Source organism: Corvus moneduloides, chromosome 9, assembly GCF_009650955.1.
Source record: "Corvus moneduloides isolate bCorMon1 chromosome 9, bCorMon1.pri, whole genome shotgun sequence".
In the NCBI taxonomy this organism is placed as follows: Eukaryota; Metazoa; Chordata; class Aves; order Passeriformes; family Corvidae; genus Corvus; species Corvus moneduloides.
Genome location: NC_045484.1, coordinates 21,362,770 through 21,388,339, shown reverse-complemented (window position 1 = coordinate 21,388,339; position 25,570 = coordinate 21,362,770). Strand labels below are relative to the sequence as shown.

Genomic DNA, 25,570 nt, shown 5'->3' with positions numbered 1-25,570 from the left:
CGGCGCTGATTGGCGGCGGCGCACGCGGCGCGTTTGAACGGCCGGCGGGGCGATGGAGGCGGCGGAGCTGCGCTGCACGGCGGCCGTGGAGCAGCCGCTGCCGGGGGGACTCGCTCCGCGCCGCCGTGTGATACGGGATGCGACCGTGCTGCTGGGCCGCAACGAGCTGCGGCAGCCCGTGCTGCGGGTGGCCGGCGGCAGCGGCGCGGCGGCGGCGGTGCTGAGCTTCGCGCTGGTCGGTGACGCCGTGAGGCTCTTCACGCGGTTCGCGGGCGAGGGGCGGGCGGCGGTGCGCGTGGGGCCGGACGGCGCCCAGGTGCTGCTGTCCGACTGTCCCCCGGACGCTCTGCGCCGCTTCCTCCGCCTCCTGCGGCTCAAGGTGGCCGCCGGGTCGCGGGACGAGCCGCGCCGTCCCCGCCTGCTGGACCGGCCGCCGCCGTCCTTCTCCGTCATCAGCCCGGTGCAGGAGCGGGACCTGCTGTGCGGCCCCGGCCGCCGCCGCGCCGGCGAAGAGCCGGGGGAACGCCCGGCGGAGGTGAGTTCCGGGGCGAGGGGGCCGCCCCGGGTAGCGGCCCTGCCCTCACAGAGCACCCCCGCCTGTCCCGCAGGTGCCCCGCGCGGAGAGGCGGCCCCCGGCGAGGCTCTCGGCGGAGCAGGAGGCGGTGTTGGGCGCCGTGAGGAGCGGGAAGAGCATCTTCTTTACCGGCTCTGCAGGTGAGGGGCCCTGGAGACTCTCATCGGCTCCCCGGGGAAAGTCCTGGCCATTGACCTGTTGCTTCTCCCTCGAAGGGACTGGGAAGTCGTTCCTGCTGAAGAAAATCGTGGGCTCCCTCCCTCCGAACATCACCTACGCTACAGCCAGTACGGGAGTGGCAGCTTGTCACATTGGTGGCACTACTCTCCATGCCTTTGCAGGTGATGGCCTGCCCGACAGCAAGGGGCTGGGGGCTCTCACTCCCTTCCCAAAGAATCAGGAGCATCCTAAAGCATTACTTTTTTCTCTTCTGACAGGGATTGGCTCTGGGAAGGCACCGCTGGAACAGTGCATTCAGCTGGCAGAGAGGCCGGGGGTGCGCCAGCACTGGCTGGCCTGCCAGCACTTAATTATCGATGAGATCTCAATGGTGGATGGCAAGTTCTTTGACAAGCTGGAGGCAGTGGCAAGGTGAGCAGTTGTCAGGTCAAACAACTAGTGGAAATGAATTTCCCTAAACTTCCAGGCTGCTTCTTTTCTTTAGTTTTGTGAATGGATACAAGGCAGCTGCTGGTACAGAACTGTAAGGAAGTATGAAATCATAGTATCTGGGCAGACCTTTACCATGAGATAGGTTTTGGTCATGTCCCCTCCTCACTCACAGCTGTGGCTGTTTGGGTTGTTCTCCTCATCTTGTGAGCTAAGTGTTGTCTATAGAGCTGAGTCCAGAATATACAGCTGTGCCCAGAAGGTCTCTCTTGTAGAGGGAAGTAGCTGTAGTATGACAGCCACTAAGCAACCAAGACTGGTAAATGACCTCGGGGGTAGGTAAGCAAAGCAGGTTTAATGTCTTGCACTACTAGCATTGCTTAATTATTTGAGCTCTTCTGACACAACTGGGGATAAACATCTTTCACTGCAGGTAGTCTATGTTTGAATATACTGATAGATTAAGAAGTAACTTCTGGGACCTGACTATGTCCAGGTTCTGGAGGACATTCAAAACTTTTCTTCCATCCCTTTCAGGGCAGTCAGAAAACGGGATGAACCTTTTGGAGGAATTCAGCTAATTATCTGTGGGGATTTCTTACAGCTACCCCCAGTCTGCAAGGCTAATGAAGAAACCAAGTTCTGCTTCCAGGTACAAAACTGTTCCTAAACTCATTCTCATACTTCACATCTGCCTCTTTCTTAACAAGAGAATGATCTTTCCAGGCAAAAAGCTGGAGAAAATGCATCCACATAAACATGGAGCTGACTGAAGTGCGGAGACAGACTGACAAGACCTTTGTCTCGCTCCTGAATGCAATCCGTTTGGGCAGGTGAGGGGAAGCTCCTCTCTCTTTGTAATCCCTGCTCCCCACTGATGGAACAGAGGAAAGAGCAGTTTGTCACTTTTATGTGTTCCATCAGGAATGTGTAGCTGTGGGCAAAAGCTATAAATGCTTTAGTTAATGTAGACGGGTTTCATATATGCTGCTCTGGTAAGCAAAGACACTTCCTAGGGTCTCTCTGCAATTTCTATGAATTAATTCAAAGGATCCTGAGCTGGCAGTGGCCAGGACAAGGCTGGGGCACATTCTGGCTCTGCTGTCTGACTTTATGCAGGTATCTTTTTCTTTCCTCTCTGGAGGCCTGCATCTTGCACAGACTAATCCAGCTGTGTGGAGGTTACTGCTGCTCAAATCTGTTCACTTGAAAGAATAATTCCCTTTTCCTGCCTACCAGGTGCACAGAGGAGGTCACCAGACAGCTGATGCAGACGGCTGCTCACAGGTCTGAGCGTGATGGGATCCTGGCTACGCGGCTCTGCACCCATAAAGATGATGTAGAAATAACCAATGAGACACGCTTGCACCAGCTACCAGGTGAACTCTGTGGGGAAACTGCTGGCTTTGGGGCTGAGCTCTGCGTGGATGCAATGGGGGTCCTGGGTGTCAGGTGGAACTAGTGTGTTCTGTCATGCACAACAGCACCAGTCCAAGCCCTGTGCGTTGGAGTTGAGCGGTCTGGGGAAAAAGTTCACTGTTTTTTGTTTAAAAATCCACAATGTCACTATTTGGTTTGTAACAGACAGCAATCTCATGGCTTGCTGTGAGGTAGGGGTGGGTAATTTATTGCCTCCACACCCCTGCTTTTTCTTTCTATAGCATCTTAGAAAGGCCATGCTCTCTCCAGCCATGACTTGAATTAAGGGCTACTTAATTTTTTGCCTCCCTTGCTGGCCCTTGGATTCTTCCTTACTCTGCTTTAGAGATCTGGAGTTGGTAGTAAGTGAAACTGCTCAAAATGCTGTCTGCCCAGATCTTATTTACTGCTGACCTTTGATTCCTGTGCCTTCTCATGCTCTGGAAGTTATATAGGGAAGAGAGGCAATAGTGAGCTCTCTGCTGTTAGATGTGACAAGGTTTGTGTGAGGATGTCCTAGCAGCAGAGCAAAATGGATATTAAAAGAGGAATTGCTGTTAGAAATAAATGCTGAACCTCCTGAAATGCTGTGTAGAATATGTTCAATGGTTGCAATTTCTGTCTTTCTTTCCTTAACAGGAGAAGTGCACGTGTTTGAGGCTTTGGATAGTGACCCAATGCTAGGGAAGTTAATTGATGCTCAGTGTCCTGTGGGTGGTAGAGTTGAGCTAAAGCTCGGAGCTCAGGTAAGTGTGTACATACATGTATGATAGACCAGATCAAATGGCATAAGAAAAATAAAGGAATGTCAGAGAAATGTATAGAGTAGATTAATATATAGAATGCAAATTCAATCTAGAATGGCTGTGCCAGGCCAAAAGAAGACTCCCAATCTTTGTATCTTTTCTGCTTAGAATCTTACCCAGATAGAGGGTGAGTACAGGTCCATGTCCTGGGGACAGTGGTGATTGCTGTGGCTTTGACAGACATGTCCCATCAAATTTGGAAGCTTTCCAGTAGCAGAGAGCACAAGCAGTCCTTGCCTGCAGTCTCAGCTCCAGGTACAGCAGGAGTCCCAGCCTGTAAAGGTATAGCACAGCTTGCCATGTTTGCTGGACTGGGCACCTTGCTCTGAGCTAGGGCTGTCAGAGTGGAAAGGATGTGGGATTGTACTTAGTAGTAGCACTGTTTGCTTTGGAAACTTGCTCCTTAGTTGTTCCCAGAATCTATATATGCATAGGCTGGTTGGTGCCTGGGGAAGGGGAAACTGCTCCCTGGATCGGAGTTCACAGCTGTGGACAGAAATAGCTCAAGTAAAGTGTTCAGTGCTGTCAAATGATATAGTTAGGAATCCTAGGAAGGAAAGGCTGTGAAACAATTTCAATCAAATTGGAGATGGTGCTGCAATAGGCAGGATAGGATGATTTGGCCAAATCAGCCTGATGTGCTTATGCTTTCTGGCAAGAAGTTTAGCTGCAGGTGGCTGAACAGGCAGTAGAACCAGTGCATTAAAGAATTTTCTTTTTTGCTGTAGGTGATGCTAGCAAAGAATTTGGATGTGTCTCGAGGGCTGGTGAATGGGGCACGAGGTGTTGTTGCAGGATTTGAAAGTGAACAGAAGGGTAAGTAAGCCTTTTGATCTTTTGTTGAAGGAAGTGGGAAAATAGCAAAACAGTTTGTCATTGGTGGCTGATGACTTCTTAATTTTGTTTACAGCTTGGTAATAATTTGAGGGAAAGCAGGGAGATCTCTGCAAGCTTGGGGCTCTCACGAGCTGTGATGTCATGCACTGCATCAGCTGTAGCTATCTGTAGGCCTCTTGTGTTCTCTCTTCTGTATTCTGTATGTAAATGTGTATGCTCATTTCAATTTCCTGTTTGTTCTGTTGAAGCAAGCTTTGATGGATTTTTGTTTGTTTTTCTCAAAGAATAATGTTCTGGTACCTAGAAAATGTATTTTTCTCTGCATCTCAACTGCTAAAATATCTGACTTAAATTCTCCTGCTTAAGTAGGTGTCAAACATCATTTCAGGACATGCTATATACTGTCTGTGGATTTAGGTTTGGTTTAGGCAGAAAAAAGGTGTTCTTAAGCTGCTGACATCCTGGCTGTTGAGCGTCAGGAACACATCCCTGTTTCTTTCCTGCTCCCATTCCTACAGGGCTGCCTAAAGTGAGGTTTCTCTGTGGGGTCACGCAGCTCATAAAAATGGAGAAATGGGTCTTCAAAGGACCCTCAGGAATTCATCTGAGTCGTCAGCAATTGCCTTTAAAATTGGCATGGGCCATTTCCATTCACAAGAGCCAGGTGGGTGTCAGCTGTCTTTAGACTTTTACACCATTATAAACATTATTTCCTGGGTGAGCTTGCATTGCTGGTGAAACAGGAGGGAAAGCTGAAAGGCCCTTATTGGAGGGGAACTCTAGAATATGTGTCTAGCTGCAGAGAGATAGCATCTCTTCTGCTTGTGATGCTTGTCTGTAGGGTCACAGATGGGCTGTCAGTACTACTGGGGTTTCTGTAAGGGCACTGCCATCTGCAGAGTTGGTGTTGGACTATAAAGCAGCATTATTTACCACTGTGGGCTGATGACAGTAGTGTTTCCCTGAGAGTCACCAGCATTAGGGACCCTGAGCTCTGCAGCATAACTGAGGAAGCTGCTGGTGCCACAGCTGTGCTCTTTGGGCTGGACTCGCCCTCTGGCGCTGTGCTGTGGGGATTTTTTCAATGTAACTTTCAATGTAACAGTGTAATGTTTTAAAAGTTCCTTCCTTTCCAGAAGACTTCATGATTGGTCTTAGAGGCCTGCGAGTTTGTTCCCATGCCACAGTTTAAACCAGGCCATTCTGTAAATTCTGCTGCACCTGGGACAACCCATGAGACAGGGCTGGCCAGGCCTTACCCAAACTCTCTCAGGTCTGCCTGAGGACTGCTTGAGAATGGTGCCTGCTCCAGTTAACTACTAGGAGTGAAACCAGCAGGATTTCTTTCCCTGCTGTGTTGATTAGATGGGATTTATGGAGTTTCACACAACAAGAGGCTCATTGGAGTCAGTTAGTGGATCCTACTATCTACTAGCAATTTCCTGACAGTGGAAAACTGCCTTTGCTTTCTACTGATTCCCTTTTTTAAAATCAAAACCTTATACCAAAGATGGTACCCTGTACAGACTCACGGGTTAGGTTAGTGTTAGTACAGCACAATGTTCTTGTTTGTTTGCTCTGTAACAAAGCTCTTTGTGCCTTTGCTAGGGCATGTCTTTAGATTGTGTGGAAATCTCCCTGTCTCGTGTCTTTGAAAGTGGGCAGGCTTATGTAGCCCTCTCCCGAGCCCGAAGCCTTGCAGGTCTCCGTGTTCTGGATTTTGACCCAAAAGTAGTGAGAGCTGATCCTGCTGTGCTGCAATTCTACAGACAGCTGAGACGTCATCAGCTTCTAAGCCAGGTAAAGAAAAATCTCACACTAGCAAAGCCTGCCTTGCGCAACCAGGATAGACATGTTTGCACCGAGATGTTTCTTTTTCTTCCTAAGCAAGATCAACACTTGCAGTGGCAAGAGAGATGAAACTGCAGAGCAGCTCTTGGTGACAAAATATCTACTGTAGTGTTGGGGTTGTGTAACACTTGCTGGGCCCTCTGGGTGAAAGGATGGGTTGGGATTCTTTGATCCTCCTCTTGCAGGAAGGAATGAAAGAGAAGTGAGCACAAAATAAATCTGTTGCCTTTTTTTTTTCTTCTTACTCCCCAAAGGATTCACTACACACCAATTCAGATGCTGATGAGAAGGAGAACTGGAAGTGCAACTGAGAATGCTCTGCTGGTCTCTGTGAGGTGTCAGCACAGACTGCTGAGATGCAGCGATCTTGTTGTGTATATTTGATGACATAGACAAAGTCAAAGGAAATTTTTTAGATGTTTGCTTCATTCAGATAACTCTGGACATGTAGAACTATCCCATCTCATGCCTTTGGAATTTGGAAGGCTTCTGAAGACCCCTTCTGAGCCCACAGCCTTGAGTACTCCTGTGTCACAAAAACAACTCTAGTAAACAAAATGACTGAACAAGGATGTGCCTGAGAGACGTTTCTACAGTTCTCTCCTGCCTGCTAATTGTGTTTTATTCTCTGCACATACAGACTGAAACCTGTGTGCCTTTCTTCAAGTATACCACTGCTGAGAGATGGAAAGTGTGTGCCTCCTTTGCTTGCATGGACTGTTCACAGAAGCTGCTGACACAAGGGAAAGCAGTGCTAAATATCTGGAATACTTGATTCTCCTGCAAGAGAAGAGCTGTTCTTGCTGCCTGACACCAGGAGGCTTTGCATAACTCCTTCCACAAGCAGAACTGTCAGAGTTGCACACTGCCTGTTATGCTGATACATAGCATTTTTATTAGGGTGTTGCATACAATAAGATGTGAATTTTTTTTTTTTTTAACCTTTTGAGATGAGCTGTCACTATCTAAAAATAGGAGGAAGTCTTACATCTTATACCCATAATTATGGAACTATAAGAACTGCGAAGATTCATTACTCCATGAGCAAGAAGGGGGTGAGAGGAGATGGGTGCTGGTGGGACTCCCTCTTGTTTAAACATGTGAGGTTCCCATTCAGATGGGAGTTTCTCCTGGAAAAAATGTGTCGGACTAATAAGGTGGAACTTGAATGTGCAATAGAGAATAATGATTAAGGACATGTGAAGTGAGCTGTAACTTCACTTGTTTCAGTAAAAGCAGAGATGAGCAGAACTAATATACTGCCCTCTTAATAGAGGAGAAGTTTTGGTCTTTGTATTTTAGCACTTTGCTTAAAGCTAAAGTAACTTGTATATTTTATGATGTTTTACATATGGGAATAACATAAAATAACATCCAGCTGGAACTTGTCTCTTGCAGGGGAATGTCTCTAAAAAAGCCTCTGCAGTGTAAGCAAGTTGAAGGCCATTTCTTGGCAGCTGCTCTCCTTAAAGCCAGGAAAGGATGTTGACTAGCCAGTGGTTAACATAACAGAAAACAGACTTTGATAAGATTTCAAAATTTATTTTTAAGTGTATTTTTTAGTGGATTTTTGTTTTGTTTGTGTGTTTGTTGTGTTGTTTTTTTCTGGGCTTGAGAAGGTAGAGTCTTGGAGGAAGCAATAGTCTAAGACAGAAGTGTGACTATTATTCAGAGAGGTCCTTAATGTATCAGCACATTGTTCCTTCAAAGGAGTTTGGTGGGGAGTGGATTAAAGTACCTGGAGGTGGAGCTGGAGCCTATGGAAGGAAAATCCCAAACCATGTGCTTGGCCAGGGGGCTGGTTTCAGTTAATACTCCTGTGGGCTTTTAAAGATGGGATGCTGCAGTGTGAGGGCTGTGTGTTGCATTGGAGGTTTAAGTGTGGGATCCGAAATGCCCAGGATGTTAAAGTGAGTTTTACTGTTGGGGTAGACAGCCACGAAGAATATGCCAGGCATGCCCAGTCATACAAAATGCATTGATTTATTGACTGATTAGGTAAGAGTGATGAAATAATGCAGGTTCAAATCCTTTAATACCTCTTAAAAAGTTCCTGTACCCCTGTAATTGCAAGATAATTTAGAGTGTAAGAGAGGTGAATATGTACAATGCAAATAAACTTTTAACTGTGATTTTGTGAGGCAACTTACTTAACTGCAGCTTTCATGGATTTAGTGACTGAAATCTTTCCAGTTGTATGTGGGGGGTTGGTGCCAATTTGAGATAAAATGCTAAACAGAATTTAAAGATGAAAAGGTTAATCAATATTTCATTTAGTATTAAATCTACATGAAATATTGTGGATGCCTTCTCAGTGATGGAACTGTGGGAGCAGAATAGCTGTGGCTTTTGAAGGGTTGGCATTGGTTCTGAGGCCAAAAGGTGTCCATCTGTGTAAATTTTGGATGTTCTCACTTCCAGCTAAAGCAGATACAGGAACGGGTGCTGAGTTTGAAGGCTGCTATTTAAATCCTAAAAGAAGCAGTCAGGACAAATCTGAGCTGTCAGGCTCTCTCATGGCTCCCCTTTGGTTGGGTTTATGATGAGGCCTTTTTTTAACAGAATAATGCTTCCCTTGATACAATAATTATCCCTTCTTCCACATTCTCCATAGCATATTAATTTTTCTTGCAGAGGTACTGTCTAGAGCTAGAACTCAGTACATCACCATGGGATTAAAAAAAAAAAACCCACAAGTTTTTATTGTGGTGATTGTACTGGAAGAACAGAGCTGCTCCTCTTCCTCTCTTCGTTAAGTCAGTCAAATGAAGAAGAATCTGAAGACTGAGTAGCTTTTCACATGAGGCTGCCTGAGGCCATCAGCTTTCACCTGCTGAGACAAGGTGGGCTCAGCGGGTTGGGTTTTTGCAGGAACAATTTCCGTGAAACTGTCAGAGCAAGCACCTGTGCCATCCTCATCTTGCACAGCCGAGAGCTCGTGCTTCCCCCCTGCCCTGCGTGGGTCTTCTCCACAGGCTCTGCTCCTTCGGGAAAAGTCTGCACTGCCATGGTTTCTCTGGGGACCGCAGAGGGACCTGGAGCATCTCCTCCCCTCCAGCCTGGGTGCTCCGAGGTACTCATTTCTCCTGCGGTTTTCCTCACACCCTGCAGTTTCCCCCCTCAGTCTGTTGTTCCAGTGGTTCAGCTGTGCTGGCACTGGCCAGAACTGGCCAGGCTGGGCACAGGGCAGCCCTGACTGCTCCTCACAGAGATTCCCACCAACACCTGGGCTCGGACAGCTGAAACACCGGGAGCCAGGAGTGGGAGCACCCTTCGAAATGCCCCACTACCCTCGCCTGCAGAGTGTACGCTGGATGTCCTGGGATGAGAGGAAAGGCTGGAGGCTCTCTGGTGAGGGGAGAGGCAGGAGCTGGCCCCTGGTGAAGCTGGAGCCCAGGTGACAGAACAGGCTCTATGAGGGCACTTGGCTGAGCAGCGATGGCTTGGTCCTATCCCTGTGGAAAAAGAGGGATTCCATTACTCTGCTCCCATAAATATGGGGAATGAATATTGTCTCTCTCCACAAACTGAAGAGAAAGCATTTAAGCATTTAAACGTCTGCCTTAACTGCAGCTATCATTAAGTGAATTAAACTAAGAGTTTGATTCATAATTGGCATTTCTGTTACCACAAAGTACAGCCATTCTCTTTTCAAATACATTAAACCATAAGAAACTGCTCTATACCAGCTAAAGCTCCATAATGCATTTATGTGTTATTGGAAGCATAATTCACAAACAGAATGTTACTAAAACCTTACCAGCTTCCAGTTTAAATCTTTTTATGGTGATTTAACACCCTTCTTGTTCTTTATGTGACATTTTCATTATAATTAAACATGAATGTGTCCTCACAGCCTGTGCCCACAAGTCCTGTGAGCACAGGAAAGGCAGCAATAGTCCTGTAGGTCTCGGGTGCTGTAATAAGATTGTGTCCAGGAATTAGACTTTCATATCCAGAATTGCTCTGAATACATCAAAAAAATGCTACTCTTAAGTAATGGAAATATAGTACATTATTGGTTGTGCTATGAATGCTAATAATGTCATTTTTCTTGCAGATATTACAAGTTTCTCATTTTATATTAGGCCACTCTGTGACATATAATTGTCTTCTTGCTGTTAAATCTAAGCAGTTCTGTTATTAGCATGAGAAAAGACCTGAATTGCTAGAGATTGCATTTAGATGTGTAAAATTTCTATTTTGCTGTTTCCTATATGATTATTTTATGCTTCTTTCTATTACAAATCATAAGATGTTGGATGGAATATTTTAGCTGAGCTCCTGACTAGTATATAATTTATGAACTCTGGTTATAGAGGCAAAATAAGTTGATAACTCTAAGAGTAGTTTTTCACTTATAAATATTGAATACTGCACTATCTGAATTTTTTTTCTTGTGAATTTGTTATGGTGTTGGTACAGGGGGCTGTCAGATGTTCCAAAGAACATGAGAGCTCTTCTGGGGTGGCAGCTGGGCAGACACCAACAGCTTCCTAATGGGGACTGGGTTCCAAGGTAACACATGTTTTTACTAAATTGTTTATTACAATATTTCTGCAATGAGAACTATGATAAAAATGCCTCTGAGAAATTTGTTTAAGATTTTTTAATTAAGATTTTTTTTTTTATGCTATGGAGTTCGTAATATTTTTTTCTCCTCTTATTTCTCAAAATGTATGTTTTTTGTCAACAGGTAGGTGAATGTGTACACAAACCACATCTTCCATCTACTCTTCTTAAGCCACTGGGCTATCTATATATCAGCTTTTTATAGGATACAGAATTTTTTTTTTTTTTTCCCAAATTATTATAAATACCCTGAGAATTACAGGGGGATTTGCACAGACTTTCAGTTGGAGGTTAGGAGTTGGTCCAGGTCTTTAACGATTCTGAATGCTGTTTTGTTTATTGAAAGATCTGTGACTCCCTCTAATCAAATACCAGGTTAGAGAGCGTATGATACATTTGAAGACAATGCTAGACATTAAAGTAAAAACATAAGTAAAAGTTATTAAGGTTATTCCAGTAGCTAATAATTCACAAAAGTGAGGCATCACATATCTTTTAGTATTTCCAAGTGAAGGCTGGACAGACTTACTGAATATAATAAATCAAATATGGAAAAAATTTATGTGAATTAATGAGAATAACTTGGATTAAAAAACAACTTCTAAAGCTTTCATCTGGGAAGAGAGTATGTAGTGATCAGCCTGTTTTAAAGTTGTTCCATAAAAACATTCCAGGTAAGTTACTTTCTTGTTTGTGTTGAATTAGTAGAACATCTTGTAATGAAATATTTGACCATAACAACACCAGGTACTTTCAACTGACACTTGGCAATACAAAGTAAATTTTAAAAACAGATCTTGAATCTTGAACAATGAGCTAGTAATTAATTGCCAGAATGTCAATGCATAATGCATGACACCGAAGATGTTACCAGATCTAATTTAGTAATAAAGAAGGAAGCTTTGAAATTGGGTTTTACCTGCTCTCTCTCCAGATGAGAGAGACTTTGTGTCTTGGGTGACTTTATGATGTGTATCCCATGTCGCTGCCCTATGCCCAGAAATTAATTTTTGTGCCTTTCTATGCCTTTAAACTGAGCCTGAGAGGGGGAAGGAAAAACTGAACAAAACTTTTTCAAAGCAGCTTGCAGCTTGTTCAAGGTCACACAGAGACAGAGACTTTTTTTCAGCTGTAGCAGGAGAGCGAGAGGGAAGGGAAGCACACGGTTTGCTTTTCTTTCCAGCCAGTTTTCGGCAGTTTTTTTTCTCAGCTCCTTTTCCTCCGGAGAGTTGAACATTTTTTTTTCCTGGGACTCTGTTTTTTCCTTTTCTCTCTGCTGGACTGTTTCAACATCAGAATACATTGGGAGGACTTTCCACCAAGGCCTTGGCCCTGGAGGTGGGCCCACCACCCCATCCCAGCTCCAAGGAGGGGGAGAGAGAGATCTACGGAAGGACTCTGAAATTTTCCCAGGTTTCTCTCAGCAGAGTGGAAGGTTTTATTATTTAGCATCATTATCCCTTTTCCTGTGTGTTTGTTAAATAAATAGTTTTTATCGCTTTCACTTTCCTTTGAGGAAAATTTATTTTTCCCGAACCTGGTGGGGGGAGGGGTGGTTGTGACCTTCCTTCTCTGAGGATATACTTCTAGATTTGGTCAAACCAGAACACCTTGCAATAACCTTAACCCTTTTACCAGTGATGGTAGCAAGCTATGGCTATTTTAACATAAAATCCCCACTTAAAATAGAACACATCAGATGATTCAGTCATGTCAAAATGACAAACTTTAATAAAATGTTGTCCCATTGTCTTCATTAGCCATAATTATTGCTGTCAGTTAAACTTTGGGACAAATACTACGTCTTCCTTTTGTTTTAAAAATAAAGGATAAAAATGGCTCTGTAGAAACAATTTTAAGTTCATGTTAGAGGTAAAGTCATATTTTTGACAGATTGCTGTAAAGTCTTGTGCACTCTCAGATCTCAAAAAAGTACAAGGTCAAAAATATTGTTTGTGATGACCTATATATTTTAATAGAAATATTGTCAAAAGACATTATAATCAGGTTTTGACACTTGTCCTGAAAGTGTCAAGGCCTCTATAAAATATAATACCTCAGAAACATCAGGCAAAAAGTCATAAGTGAAATATTCATTCAATTACTCTGTAAGGTATAGATCATCCTGCACTGCTCAGTTTTGGGATCAGGACCCTAATATGAGAAAGAAGTATCAGCCCCTTAACAACCTTCACCATGAGTTTCATGAGATGTTCTCAAAAAAAAAGGGGAAAACTCCCCCAACCAAACAGAAAAAGCCCAACCCCCCAAAAACATTTCTGGCCATCAGTGTGACACAAGAGGAGTTTCACTGTCAGTAGAAATTAGGGCTAGAGGGAACCTCAAGCACAAAGCCAGCACTTGATACTGCTTTTCCTGCAGCAGAAGGAGGCCCCAGTGAAGAAAGTGTTCAGTACTGTACCAAGATGGAACAGCTCCAAGCAGGGCACTGGGAGTGGGATATCAAGCTAAGGTGAAAGCTATGTTAAAACCTCAAGATGAAGAGGACACTGAATAATTCTGTTTAGAGTCAGAGAAAGTGAATCATTAGGAATATGTGCAGCTCAAGGTGTGCAGGTGAATTAAATTTAGAATAGTTACCAAGTATTTTTCCAGATTTAATAATGCGTATGGGCCTTTGGCATAGTTAGAGAGATCCAGTATGGTCCAAAAGTGTCTGAAAGAGCACAAGATCATCCTCTAGCACCTTTGGTGTCACTGTGGAATGGCCAGAAGCACAAAAATAGAGGTGATGATGCCAAGGAAGGAGGGATAGGAGGAGCACCCAGGCAAAGGCAGTTCAGTAGCAGTTGCAATGCTGTGCACAGAAGGCAGATCAGCTCAAATTAAAAAGGAGCTGCTGGCTGTGCTCTGCTGCACAAGGAGTTTGTCAGTTCACCTTGGGGCACCAGATGGACAGGCTGCTCAGAAGCCATTAGGAAGCATTTTGGTGAAGTTAGTGCTGGGGGCAGACAAATGAATACAACCCTTGCTAGGTGCATCCCAGTCCAGTGAGGAGATGGTAAGGTACTCCCAAAAGAAGTCATGGCTAGGGGTAGATACACTGCACATGTAGGCAGCTTTTTGGAACAGAAGGAAACCTAGCAACGTGCTTCAGCATATCTTTTTTGGCACTGGTGAAGTATGTTTTGCTGTGATGGACTCTTTGAAAAGGGGGAGGTGGGTGCAGAAAGCATTTCTAGGACATTCAAGAGATGACAAAAAATATGTGCTACATGTAAGTATATAAAATACATGGTATCATGATGATATGTCCACAGTCTGGTTATATGCTAATAGATTTCATCCCAAACAAGTGAAAAAAGACACAGAAAACCCCCTTAAAACTTACCAAAAGGGATGGTATTTTATTTCCAGAGCTCAGTCAATGGAGCATATTTTGTCTTTACTTCTCAGTTCATAAAGACCTCATCTTGCTCTAAAATATTTGCTAGAAATCAAGTGTTAATCCTCTGCTTAGCATGCTGACGGGGGAGAAAACTGCTTTATATCTCCTTTTTTTTCCGTTCATCTAGAGTTCGGCTGGAGGTTCCTTATTTCAAAGAGAATTTACTTTTGCTAAACCCCTACATTTCTGTGCTTTCTACAGTGAAATGAAAACTACATTTTTTTAGTATTTGTTTTGCATACTTTCCAATAACTAGGGGGAAAAGGCTACCTAACACATATTTGAATAGAAAATGCTGCTCAGGGAATAGACTAAAATCCAGCTCTTTGTTTGAAGGGAAGAGAAGTTGTTCTGATGTTACTAAACACTTCAAAGTAAACAGCTACTGTTCTATTAACTTTTTTTAGAAGTGTGGGATTGTTTTTTGCCTCTAATCATGCAGTTTCATTAAAGAGAAGATAATTGACAATAAAAGCAGGGGTAGAGTGTGTATTCTGATCTTAAATGCTACTTAAGTGACATAAGATCAGAAGAAAACTGCATTGCCTACTTAGCAGGCTGGAAGCTGCTCTTATTTTCTATCAAACAAGATTTTCAAAAATCACTTTACAGCTTATAAGCAGTATGCAGGCTTAATTGTTTCCTTATGCTCCATTCTGCAAATATACTAAACAATAACAGTCAATTAGCTATCGGTGTGCCAGATTGGTTCTTAATGTGGAATGACTGCTGTGTCTTAATTTTTGCCTTGAACGGGTATTTTCACAGAGCTAATTCATAATATCTTACAGTCTCAGTATAATCCCAACTATACAATTTGATACTAAGTCCCACAACTGCCTCTTGGAGCTCTTTTGCCAAGGGGTTCCTTCATAACCTGTCAGGGAATATGACATGCACCCGGAAATGTGCAGATGCCAGTGTGAGACAAGTCATGTGGAATGCCGGAAGGATGTAATAAATATTGCATGCAATGCAAATTGTGTTGACAGAGATATCTGAGGGAGGGTGAAATTCTTATCTTGCTGTTTGAAGGACTTTGTATGGAAATGAACCAGTGGTAGTGCTCTAGGAATTGCCATATTGCATCAGAACATCGGGTTTGATTTCTTGCCCTCAGCAATGCCTACTGTTTTATAATCTGGTTATTCAGAGAATGAAGGACTACCCTTCTACAAATATACCAATCTAAGTCACTCAGAAAGCAGCTATACTTGTTCAGGGATGAGGGGTAGGCTCCTTGTTGATTTTTTCTTTTGCAAGCCATGACCTTCTTCCCTGAAAGATGAGAGTACAGTATCCTCAAAACATGTACACATTGACACAGCTGCAACAGGTCTAATTACTGCACTTTAAAACAAACAAAAAAATTCTGCAAATATTTTGTGTCCAGATTCTTCAACTACAATTGGTAGAACTTTCTACCTGATCTATCTTATCTGGTATTTTCCCTGTACACCAACTGAGGAAAAGCATAAATTTCTCACCACATTTCTTTTTCAAGTGCATCAGTTAAAACCATTAAGTTGCTTAATGTGACTGGTGTTTAGAAAGACATGCATTTTCTTGAGTTTAACTGGTCTTCTCTTGATTTGCAGCTGCAGTCTGAGCTACTGGGCAAGGTGGATCAGGCTTATAGGAACTGCAACTGGGAGCCTGGATGTACAGAATAAACTGAGTTATCTTCATTCTGGTCAGACATAACCACTGTTTAGACATTTACTTATATTTCACGCTAAGCAAGTGTAGTCTCAATGTATTTTATCAATTTGCTGATTAGCTCCTCTGCAAAGTGTGACTGTTATGACTAAATGCCATTAAACATCCCCTGTAGGCCTCAATGGGAGCTTTGCACAAGGGTTTGCATGCAGCTTTATGATTCCCCATAAACATTAACCACGTGCAAACTTTAATGGCACTGCTATGAAGTTCTCCTTTATCCTAGAGAAACCTGTTAATTCTAAGTATCTTTATTTATGTTTATTTTCTAATTATTCCTCTTCCTTCAATTTCTAACAAGGAACATTGAGGACATGTAGGACCTACAGTCCATTCTATTCAAATGTATGTCAAAGCATATGAGAAGCTATATACAAATTTGTGTATATATATTTCAGAGACTATCAGAATATAGCTTTTTTTTCTTGCAGTTTTCACTAACAGCCAGAGAAAATATGGAAAGATGTGAAACTTAGGGCACACAAAATGCAACTCTACTTAAATTCATATCAAGATCACTTCCTGTTCAGCAAAGCTTGCTCAGCCAGCCACAGAAAAAACAAGAAGACAGATACCCAACCTGCCTTTATTTTCAGTGCTTGAATCTTGTGCATTTCATCCTCAAGGTTCAATAGTGTGTTTACAATAAAGCTTTATCTGGATTTGTATTATTGAAAGCCTGTCCTGGAGAGAAGCTCACAACACATTACCACAGAAATCACCCCTGGCAGTGGAACCCTAAATGCTGCTTAATTGCATAAATATAGGCAAAACTAAAGACATCTACAGGCTGCAGCAGCAGTGGCTTAAAATAACATATTCACAAATTGCTCAGCTCTGGTAACAACTGATAACAAGCATTAATGCATAACACAGCAAAGAAATCATATACATTTATATCCATCTCCTCTCTACAAAGAACCATAAATGTTGTTCTTTCAAAATGTGTTACTGCAATGTATGAGACTTGACATTGGTGGGATGAGATAAACTATTTAATTGGGGTTTTAGCATACTAGCAATGTACTTATCAGAGTATTTGGCATTCAGTGACTAGGGAGGCATGAAAGACTATCTTTCCTGAAGAACTAGAAAATGGCACCTCCTTTCCACTTGCTGTCCTCTAAGCCTCTTCTGAATATCCTATTTACGTTGTGGAATCACCTTGTTTTTCTCTGTGTCCAGTCTCCAAGGGGAAGCTTATCTTGGAGTTGTTCTCCCAGGTTAAATACATTGCCTCCATCTATTTCTCTAACCAGCTGAAAGCCTCTACTTATCTAAAGCATTTGAGGCTGTATTAACTTGTGATTTTTCTCCCTCTGCAGTACATTGCCTGCATTCAGAAGGCAACTGCAGTCAGGGTGGCTTTGGGAGTTTACTGCTTGAAAGATTTATGGCGTGGGTCACACTGAAAGAAAAGAAAAAATAAAAGAGAAGAGAAAAGAAAAGCTTCCTTTCCAATGATTCTCACAGGCTCTGGGAGCATCCTACTTTCCAGATGTGTATATTTCAACTTTTTTTATTAAGTGATAGGACAGGTGGAGACACTTTTGTCTTAAAAATATTGGATGAGCTACAAAGGAGTTCTCTCTCCCAGTTTTATGTTTTACATCCAACAGAATGAGGGGGGTTTTTTACTGCTACATCCTGGTGTGGTCCAGTTTACTCAGACTCTCTCTGCATTTCCGGAAGCAGAAAAAATTGATCACAACAGAGAAATAGCAGCAGGGCACAGGTGAAGGAATTATCTACTGTTATATGGTCTTGAGGATAAGGAAGGGTAAAAGAAAAGTTAAAAAGAGGGTCACCAGTGAATCTTTCCAGCCTGACAAAATAGCCTGAAATGCTTGCTAACCTATGACATTCTGCTTCATTTTCACACGTTTGTGGAGATCACTGATCCAATCCAGAGCCTGTAGTTTGACACAACTGGGAATGTGCTAATTTACAAACTCAAAGCACTTGTAACATTTTGCTGGTGTTTAATATGCATGTACTCAATTCCTCTGTGGTTACCAAAAATACCAAGCTTTAGTCACATTTTCCTCTTGGTTGGAAAGGGGAAAGAGTAGAGAGTGACATGGATTTACTATTTAACTATATATTGAGTATCACTAGGATCATCTTGATAGAGCTGTAGCTGTCAGTAGGTGAGGCAATTACTAAATGAGGGCATAGAAATACCCTCGAATCAAGATTCTGCAACAAACTGACATATTTATGGATACTAGAGAGAATATATTTTGTAGTAAAATATGATTTATAATGTTTATGCAGATTTGGAAATTGCTGAACAGCCGGACAGAAAGGTTACAGGGCCGTGTATGTGGGTATCTGCTTGTGCTTTATCTTCTGCAGGAATACAAGAATTCCTACACCAACCACTTGCAGAGATGGGTTCTACCAGGTGGACAACATATTAGCCTTCCCTTACGTACACCCATCAAGCATCTGTCCCACAGTCACCTTAAAAACTCCCCCCTGAAATGCTACTGCAACACTTATTATTTTTTTATTCTCTACAGACATTTCTTACTTAGAGTGCTGAGTTTTATGCCTTTCTGAGGAGTGGGACACAGATCAGATTATTTTGTTGGCTTCAACTTGTTTTCCCAAAATGCTTGATTCTTACTGACAGTCATTATCTTCCATAGTTTCATCCCACTGCTAGTCTTTCTGTGCCTCGGGATAATCTTTAAATCAAAGAGCCTGGTGTTTTGATGTGCTGATCTCCTACCATTCCACTTGGCTGCAGCTGGCATTGTGAGCACTCAGCACTACTGTAAATTAGTCTCCAAGTGTGTAACTGGTAGCATGTGTTCTTCGTAAGCACTGGCTCACTTGAGCTGAGCTGCTGCTTTAGTAGCTTTGAACTTCCTTAGGTCACTGAAGCACAACAATTCATTTCCTGTTGGAGTTTGTGATTGCATGGGAAAAACTTTATCTTGTTAGAAACAAAGGAAAAGGAAGTACTGGGTTTGTGTTCCTCTATGTTGTACCCTTGCCTTTCTGTTTTCCTCTTATTAACCCCAGGTTAGTGGCCTGGAGGGTAAAAACTACGTAACTGTTAGACAGAAGAAGAAAAATACTTTGTTTTAAACTCTGTTTGCATGATGTCATGCACTGCTCACTGGTATCCATACAGGCTTATTGAATTTTAAGTCACCAGGACTAGCTGGAATTGTAATCTTCATCCTGTGTTGTCCTAACAATTTTCCTAACATGTCCCATTAGGTAAATCACCACCACATGACCTGCAACCTAAGGCTGACAAAGACACTCTCTAAATAATGTCTTAAATGTGTAACTGCTTATATGAACAAAAATCAATGACTTTCTGCAGTGGACAGACCTAACCCATCAAGACTGTATCTGCAGTTCTGTGGCCACACAGTTTTCAACTTATTTAACCTCACCATCTCTAGAGCTGAGCTTCCTGAGCCAGACATGCAAGATTCCCAGGAAAGCTACCAGCTTGCTTTGAGAAATCTCTTCTTTGCTATTTAAGACACTGAACTTTTGCCTCTTCTCAGGCTGGAAGGTGGAGGTAGTCACGGGTGCTGGCTGCAGCTCCGTGTGCTTGTTCCTAGAACATAGCAATGCATTACCAGCCTGCCTAAGGTTCTCCTCAGCAAAGCGCTCATGAGCGGTGCCAGCTAAGCCCATTTGTCTGCCTGTCTCACCTATATTCCCTTCTAATCCAGCTCCATTGTTTCTGCAGGAGTCGGTTGTTTTGGCATGCTACAAAACTGCAGTATTTCACTCACATAGCACAGAGGATGTCAGCTAATGGGATTTCACATTCTTTCAGTAAGGTGTTACTGAAACCACAGCAAAATGGCTGTGGGGCAACTGTTTGTAGCTATATAAAAGAGATGCTGGGATGCACAATAGCTGCATGATTGCCTGCTTAGCATTCACCAACATAATTCATCCTGACAACAACTTTGTCCCATGGCCAAGGCAGGTTAAATGATGTTGCAAACACTGCTCAGAGAGAGAGATGGCACTGTAGTCCTCTAGCTGGGACTGCTAGCAAGGACAAACCCCGTGTAGAAGCTGGAGGAAGAAAAGCAACGTTTAATTGCCAATTCATCCTTTGTATTTATCTATTTCACCTGGGAGCAGTGCCTTCTAATGGAACCAAGATATTTTCAGACTGGAATAAAACCAGCATGGACATGAATAGCTAAAAGGTGGGTTGAGGTTCCAACACCACAGAAACATATTAGAAAAAAAATGTTCCATTTCTGCTCCCTCTTAGTCTCCCCAAACATCCTTTATTTGCACTAGAAGAGCTTTCCATTATAGTATTATGTGGTCTGTGATTATCTGTTGAAAGAAAAAGCTACAAAACATTCAAGTCACAAACTAAAATCAATGCACCAAGTACAGTGGTCGTGCTATTTCTTGTTCTCCATGACTGTTTGTGGTAGCAAATGATAAAAACATCTGTGCTTTTTGCCTCCCACATCCTTCCCTTATGCAGTCAAGTTTCCAACTCTGCAGATCTGGGAAACAGTTTGTATGTAAGAATTTGGGAGAGATTCTCTGACATAGCAGATACAACTGGCAGGAAGTGAGAAAAAAGATATTGTTGATTTTTTCATTTACATTTTGGCTATTCGATTGATCAAATTAAGGGAACTTGGGGACTACTTGATTGTATGACTGACTCTACAGTGATTTACTGTGGGTGGCTTTGTGGTTAAGAACAGCATTCATCGCTGCAAATACAGCTCCAGATATGCCAGCCCTGAGTAGTGCCTGCCCTTTCTCTCTGCAGGAGGAACTGAGGAGCTTTGCTTAATCTGTCCTGAACAGCTTTACAGAGGATGTTTTCCCCTGTGTGGTTGAAGTGTCTTTCCAGAGAGACACGTGAGGGAGGGAGGTGGTGGCCTTGCCAGGTGCAGCAAAATTGTCTTTACTAAACTTGGACGGTTTATGAACTAGAAGAGTTTCTCATGGTCTCTGTAAGTAAGTGGTCAGCTGATGGCAATATTAGCATAGTTGGATTACCTAAATTAGATCCCAATTGTCCACCTTGGTTTTCTAGCATCTACTTTAAAAATAAATTAAATGTGAAATGAGATACCAAGCAGAGTCCCAGCAGCAAGCTACAAGTGAGGATCAATTTGAACTATATAATCTAATATGAAGAAAAGAAGAAGCCAATACATACAGAGTGAGCCAGGGAAAGGAAGTAAAAAGAACCTAACTGGAGAAAGTGACACAAATGAGCTGTCTGTGCCAAATAATCAGATTAACTCTAACTGGAGTTGGGAAATTATAGTTTTCACAGAATTAAGACCTAGCATTGCAGAGAGTTAGTTGTCTGACTTTGGTTGTAGTAAATGAGTTATGTGCCTAAACACCTTTGAAAACCTGGTCCTTAAAATGCTCAAACATATACAGCTGTCACAGAATTTGTAAACCTCCCATAGTTACTAAAGAAGTGAGCAGGTAGGACATGACAAATACATTGGCTTTGCAAAACAGCTGCAGAGCAGAAGCTCTGACTGTGACAGTCACAGCTGCCCCACAATTACCCAGTAAGGGTGGGGTGGTTTATTTGCTGCTAAATGCTTCCCCAGCAGGTTGATCTCCATGGCTGATGTAGCTGTAACCCAGAGGAGGGAGCTGCTTTCTACTCCGGCAGCTTCTCATTCAGGGTTTGCACTCAGGAGACCAAGTTGAGTGTTGTGCTGGGTAAGTGCGGAAGGAGTAGGATGTGCTGATTAAAGCTGGTTTGCAAATGAAACTGGGTTGGTGAGGTGTTATTGGGAGTGGTTTTTCCTTGAAACATTGTATGTGCAGTGCTGGCTTTCTACTACTAACACTTTTCAGAATATTTTCACTTGTGTGGGCTCTGCTGTCTCTCAAGCAGGCCTAGAGTTTCATATGCATGTTCAGGATAGTACACGTATGTTGTATTTCTTTCCCTTTTTTTGGAATTATTTTTCCTTTGTATTAAAAATCCTTTCACTTTGTTTTAAATCGTTTAACTAATGTGGATCTTCAAGTGTCATGAGGATTAGCTTAAATATTTTTACTGTGCTTGCTTTGAAGATGTAGAATACTATTCAAGTGCTAAGATTTAGATATGGGCTGTGAAGAAAGTGCTGCTGATTGAATTTTTAGAGGCAGCATGTTAGATAACGCTGAGTTTGTTATTTAAAGGTAAAATGAAAGCCATGGAGAACTGCAAAGGATGAATAGTAGAGAAAATGTCTTAATGACTTTGTAGAAAACAATATGTCTTTCTTTTATGGATGCTTAAAAACCTTTAGGGTTTGATATGGATTAGAATGCTTAAGGGATTGTGATGGGAATGGCAGTCAAAGCCTATCTTGTGTCGTTATGGATGACAGATATAATGAATGCTTTATAGATTTTCGTTGTTTTAAATTTTGATCCATGTATGCAAGATCAATAGAATAAAGACACAAGAGCTTTATTAAGTGCACTACACCCCCTGAGGACAAGGAAATACAGGTGACCAGGTGTTAGATGGAAGGGTTATAATTTTTCCTCCAAATTGAATACCATTCTGTAGAAAAATATGGCACAGATGTGAAGGGGTTAAAGTTTTCTGCTAAATATGCTGTCAGTGCTCCAGGGGGAAAAAAAAAAATCACAGTTTAATTCCAGTTTTCTTCAGGGGGTACAAGTGAATAGATTGTGGTGTTGCATTCTATGCAGCAGATATAAAACCCATGTGGCAAATTTTCTTTCATTAATAAAAAATTATAATGGAAACTTAATAATATATGTGCAAAGGATTGATGTGCTTCTAGTTTTTCTCTCTAAACAGAGAACATTTTAAAGTCTGCCTGAAAAATAGTATTAATGACTCTTTTGCAGAATATGCAATAAACATTTAAAGTGTTTCCTCTGTTAGCATCTTCTGCAGCCACATTTCAGAAGGTTAAAACCTTCAAATATGAAATACTGCCTTCTGTTTTCAGCAGGTGGTTTTTTTTTTTGTTTTCTCCCCCCCCAAGAACTGAGAATATTTTTGACTAATTGGAAATGAGTTTTTGTGTTCCCCAAGCAAACTGCAATATAAATTATTTGCATAGCCTTATTCTTACTGTATATCATCTGCTATTGTGTGTTCTCAGGAAGACAGTACTCCTTGGATGTGCTGGAACATTTCCAAGCAGCCTAAGCGGTAGCTTATATCAGTTTGATTCTGTGATTTAATAAATCAGCATAAAGATGGAAGCAAATCTATCTTCTATTTGTTTCAGCAAGCAGCTTTTTTTCACATAACAGTATTTTACCAAACTTCATCTGACATAGAATAATCCTTGTAACACATTCTGAGTAGGATGCTGGAAGGATGTTCCAAAAGAAAGAGAAAAATATGCTCTCAAAGGGACCAGCACTTCTAAAGAGAATGAAAGGCCAATGAGTAGTTGTTTAGTATTTCTGTGGTCTTTTTCTTTACCTTTCTCCAGAGATTTTGCTAATATATTTTGACAGAATACAGCTGTCAGCACTGTAAAACGTAGAATGCTTGTATCTTGCCAAAAACATGATGTCATAGTGCAGAAGCTATCAATAATAAGATGTATTTTCTATTTTACAGGGCTCCCTAAATAATGAAATGGAGTTAAAATCTAAATTCTTGATTCCCTGCAGGCCTAGGCAGAATTTAAGCACTATTTTTGCTGATTAGCTAAAGAAACTGATGCATTATGTGAGAGCGTGCCGGATTTTGAGAACTTGTAACTGAGGTAAGAGGGTTACAGCATGAAAACATCCAGGAATGCCATCAGTGGATAGAGAGCCTTGTATTGGCCAGGAAAGCCAGGTAGCAAAATCAGGAGAACTATGTATATATTGGGTACTTGGTAAGCTAGCTTGGACCTTTATGCTGTGTTGGATATTTTTCCTACAAACAGGGGGCTCTGACTCCCCTTTGGTTCCACTGCAAGGTTTCAGTTTGAAGTTATGGGTCAATATAGCTGATCTAACTTGGTGCGCTTGGCACCTGGTGGATAGGTGCACCCTTTATGAGACTTCGGCAGAGGAAAACTTTTGGAAAAGGTGGTCAGTGTTGGAAGTCCTTTTTACATACTGCCAAAAAGCTTGTTCAGATGCTGCAGCAGCAACAAGAGGTTACTGTCATGGTAGATGGGCAGCAGTGAAACTGTGTGGAGGTTTTTTTCCAGGATCTTGCCTGGCATTTACTACCTTAGTATTTGGCTGCTTCCCAGACATTAAGTGACTTGTGTGCAACATCCAGCGCTTTTCCAGCAGCAGCCAACAATAAAAGTTCCTATTGGAAGCAACTGGAGGAGGAGGTATTACTGCTCAAGCTTCACTAGTGCATGTGGGTGACTTTTACATCCATCCTAGTTTAGCTTTCCAGGGTAAAGCAGGTAAGCTTCAAACTTGCTTGATAATTCAAAAACCCTCACCTGCAGATGGATACCTTCACTGGTCTCCACTGGTAACCCTACCATAGCCAAGTTCAGCATGAGAGATGGAGATACCCCCACAGAAGAACTCCTGAAGGTTGTTGTTATGCTCTCTCTGAAGGTTTGCAGAGGTCTCATGTTCTGCAGCTGGCTATTACATAGGAAGTAGGCAGCAATAACACTTGCCCTTGTTTTTAGTGAAACAGATTTTTACCAAAAGACTTATAAGTATCTACCCTTGGCAGTGTGTGACCACAGAAAGTGCTTGTATGAGATCTTCAAAGACATGGCTTATGAAGTTTTGTAGCAAGTTTTAGAATCATTTTAGCAAAGGGTGGGGAGAGTCATTGAGTCAGTACAATGGAAGCATATTGATTTCTGCAATAATCACTGTCCCCATCCACCCTCATTCTGGAGACTAATATCAGTCAACTCAAGGCTGCTTAACCCCTCAAAACAACAGAAAAACAATAACTGATATAAAATATGATCATGAAATTAAGTAGTAGTGGAAGAAAAAGTGTAGGGTTGTATCCGAGGCTTTGGTTTCAGATAAATCACTTGATTACTGAGAAGCGCAAGAGCTAAAATAGGTGAAGGCTGTAATCTTTCCAAAGAAATAAATTCTGTCAAAAGCTTCCCTATGAGGTTCTGAGTGTTAAGCTTGGGGAAAGAAAATCTGGAATTAACTCAATTAGTTATATAAGCATATGTGACTATTCTTTTCCTACAGGGAGTATGCTATAAATGGAGGCAATCCAGAATGGCTCAAGGGCTTTTTGGTTTCTTTTGCTTTTATCAGCTTGTAAGGGTCACTTGTGAACTCATAGCTTCAGAGAACAATCACATGGAGGGTCTCTGGCAAACATTGGGAAGACAAATATGAAAATGCTCATCAATTACAGTCTATTTTTCATCTGGTCCTTAGAAGGACAGGAATTTTCAACTGATTTGAAATTTCACTCATCATGGTGTGTGAGGATCAGCTAAGATGAAAGACAGTATTTTTCTCAAAAAACTTTCCCAGGGAGGATCGCAAAAAGATAATTAATTCTAAAGAACAAGAATTCCAGGGAGATAATTCACTTTTCTCATATGTATGTTATGATCTGCTGCCACAGCAGGACTGAGTGATACTGGGTATATAGTCCAAATGACACAGTAGATTAACTTAGGGGAATTTTGAAAAATTAAATGGAAAACAGATGGAGACAGTAAGAACGTCTCCTTAGTGTGAGGACCCAGACTAGATCGTTACAAAGGGGTGGTACCTCCTTCCTGTGATTTTTGCATCATGTTTGGCTAGTCACAGACAGGAGTATTGCCATGATTTGTATCCCCCAAT

General features: G+C 42.1%; 1 protein-coding gene across 1 annotated transcript; it reads left to right on the top strand.

The window, feature by feature from the left end:
* The first annotated feature begins 27 nt into the window (after window positions 1-27).
* Window positions 28-8,271, top strand: PIF1 (PIF1 5'-to-3' DNA helicase). The gene is made up of 12 exons (XM_032118365.1): window positions 28-535; window positions 609-714; window positions 790-915; window positions 1,012-1,165; window positions 1,721-1,835; window positions 1,910-2,016; window positions 2,423-2,562; window positions 3,242-3,348; window positions 4,137-4,224; window positions 4,764-4,909; window positions 5,854-6,045; window positions 6,351-8,271. The coding sequence occupies exons 1-12, from the start codon at window positions 53-55 to the stop codon at window positions 6,405-6,407; spliced, it is 1,821 nt and encodes a 606-aa protein (XP_031974256.1). The 5' UTR covers window positions 28-52; the 3' UTR covers window positions 6,408-8,271.
* Window positions 8,272-25,570: the final 17,299 nt, after the last annotated feature.

Coding starts and splice junctions, on each gene's coding strand:
- PIF1 (XM_032118365.1), top strand. CDS start 53: ATGGAGGCGGCGGAGCTGCGCTGCACGGCGGCCGTGGAGCAGCCGCTG. Junction 536..608: donor CGGGGGAACGCCCGGCGGAG/GTGAGTTCCGGG, acceptor CCTGTCCCGCAG/GTGCCCCGCGCGGAGAGGCG. Junction 2,017..2,422: donor AATGCAATCCGTTTGGGCAG/GTGAGGGGAAGC, acceptor CCTGCCTACCAG/GTGCACAGAGGAGGTCACCA.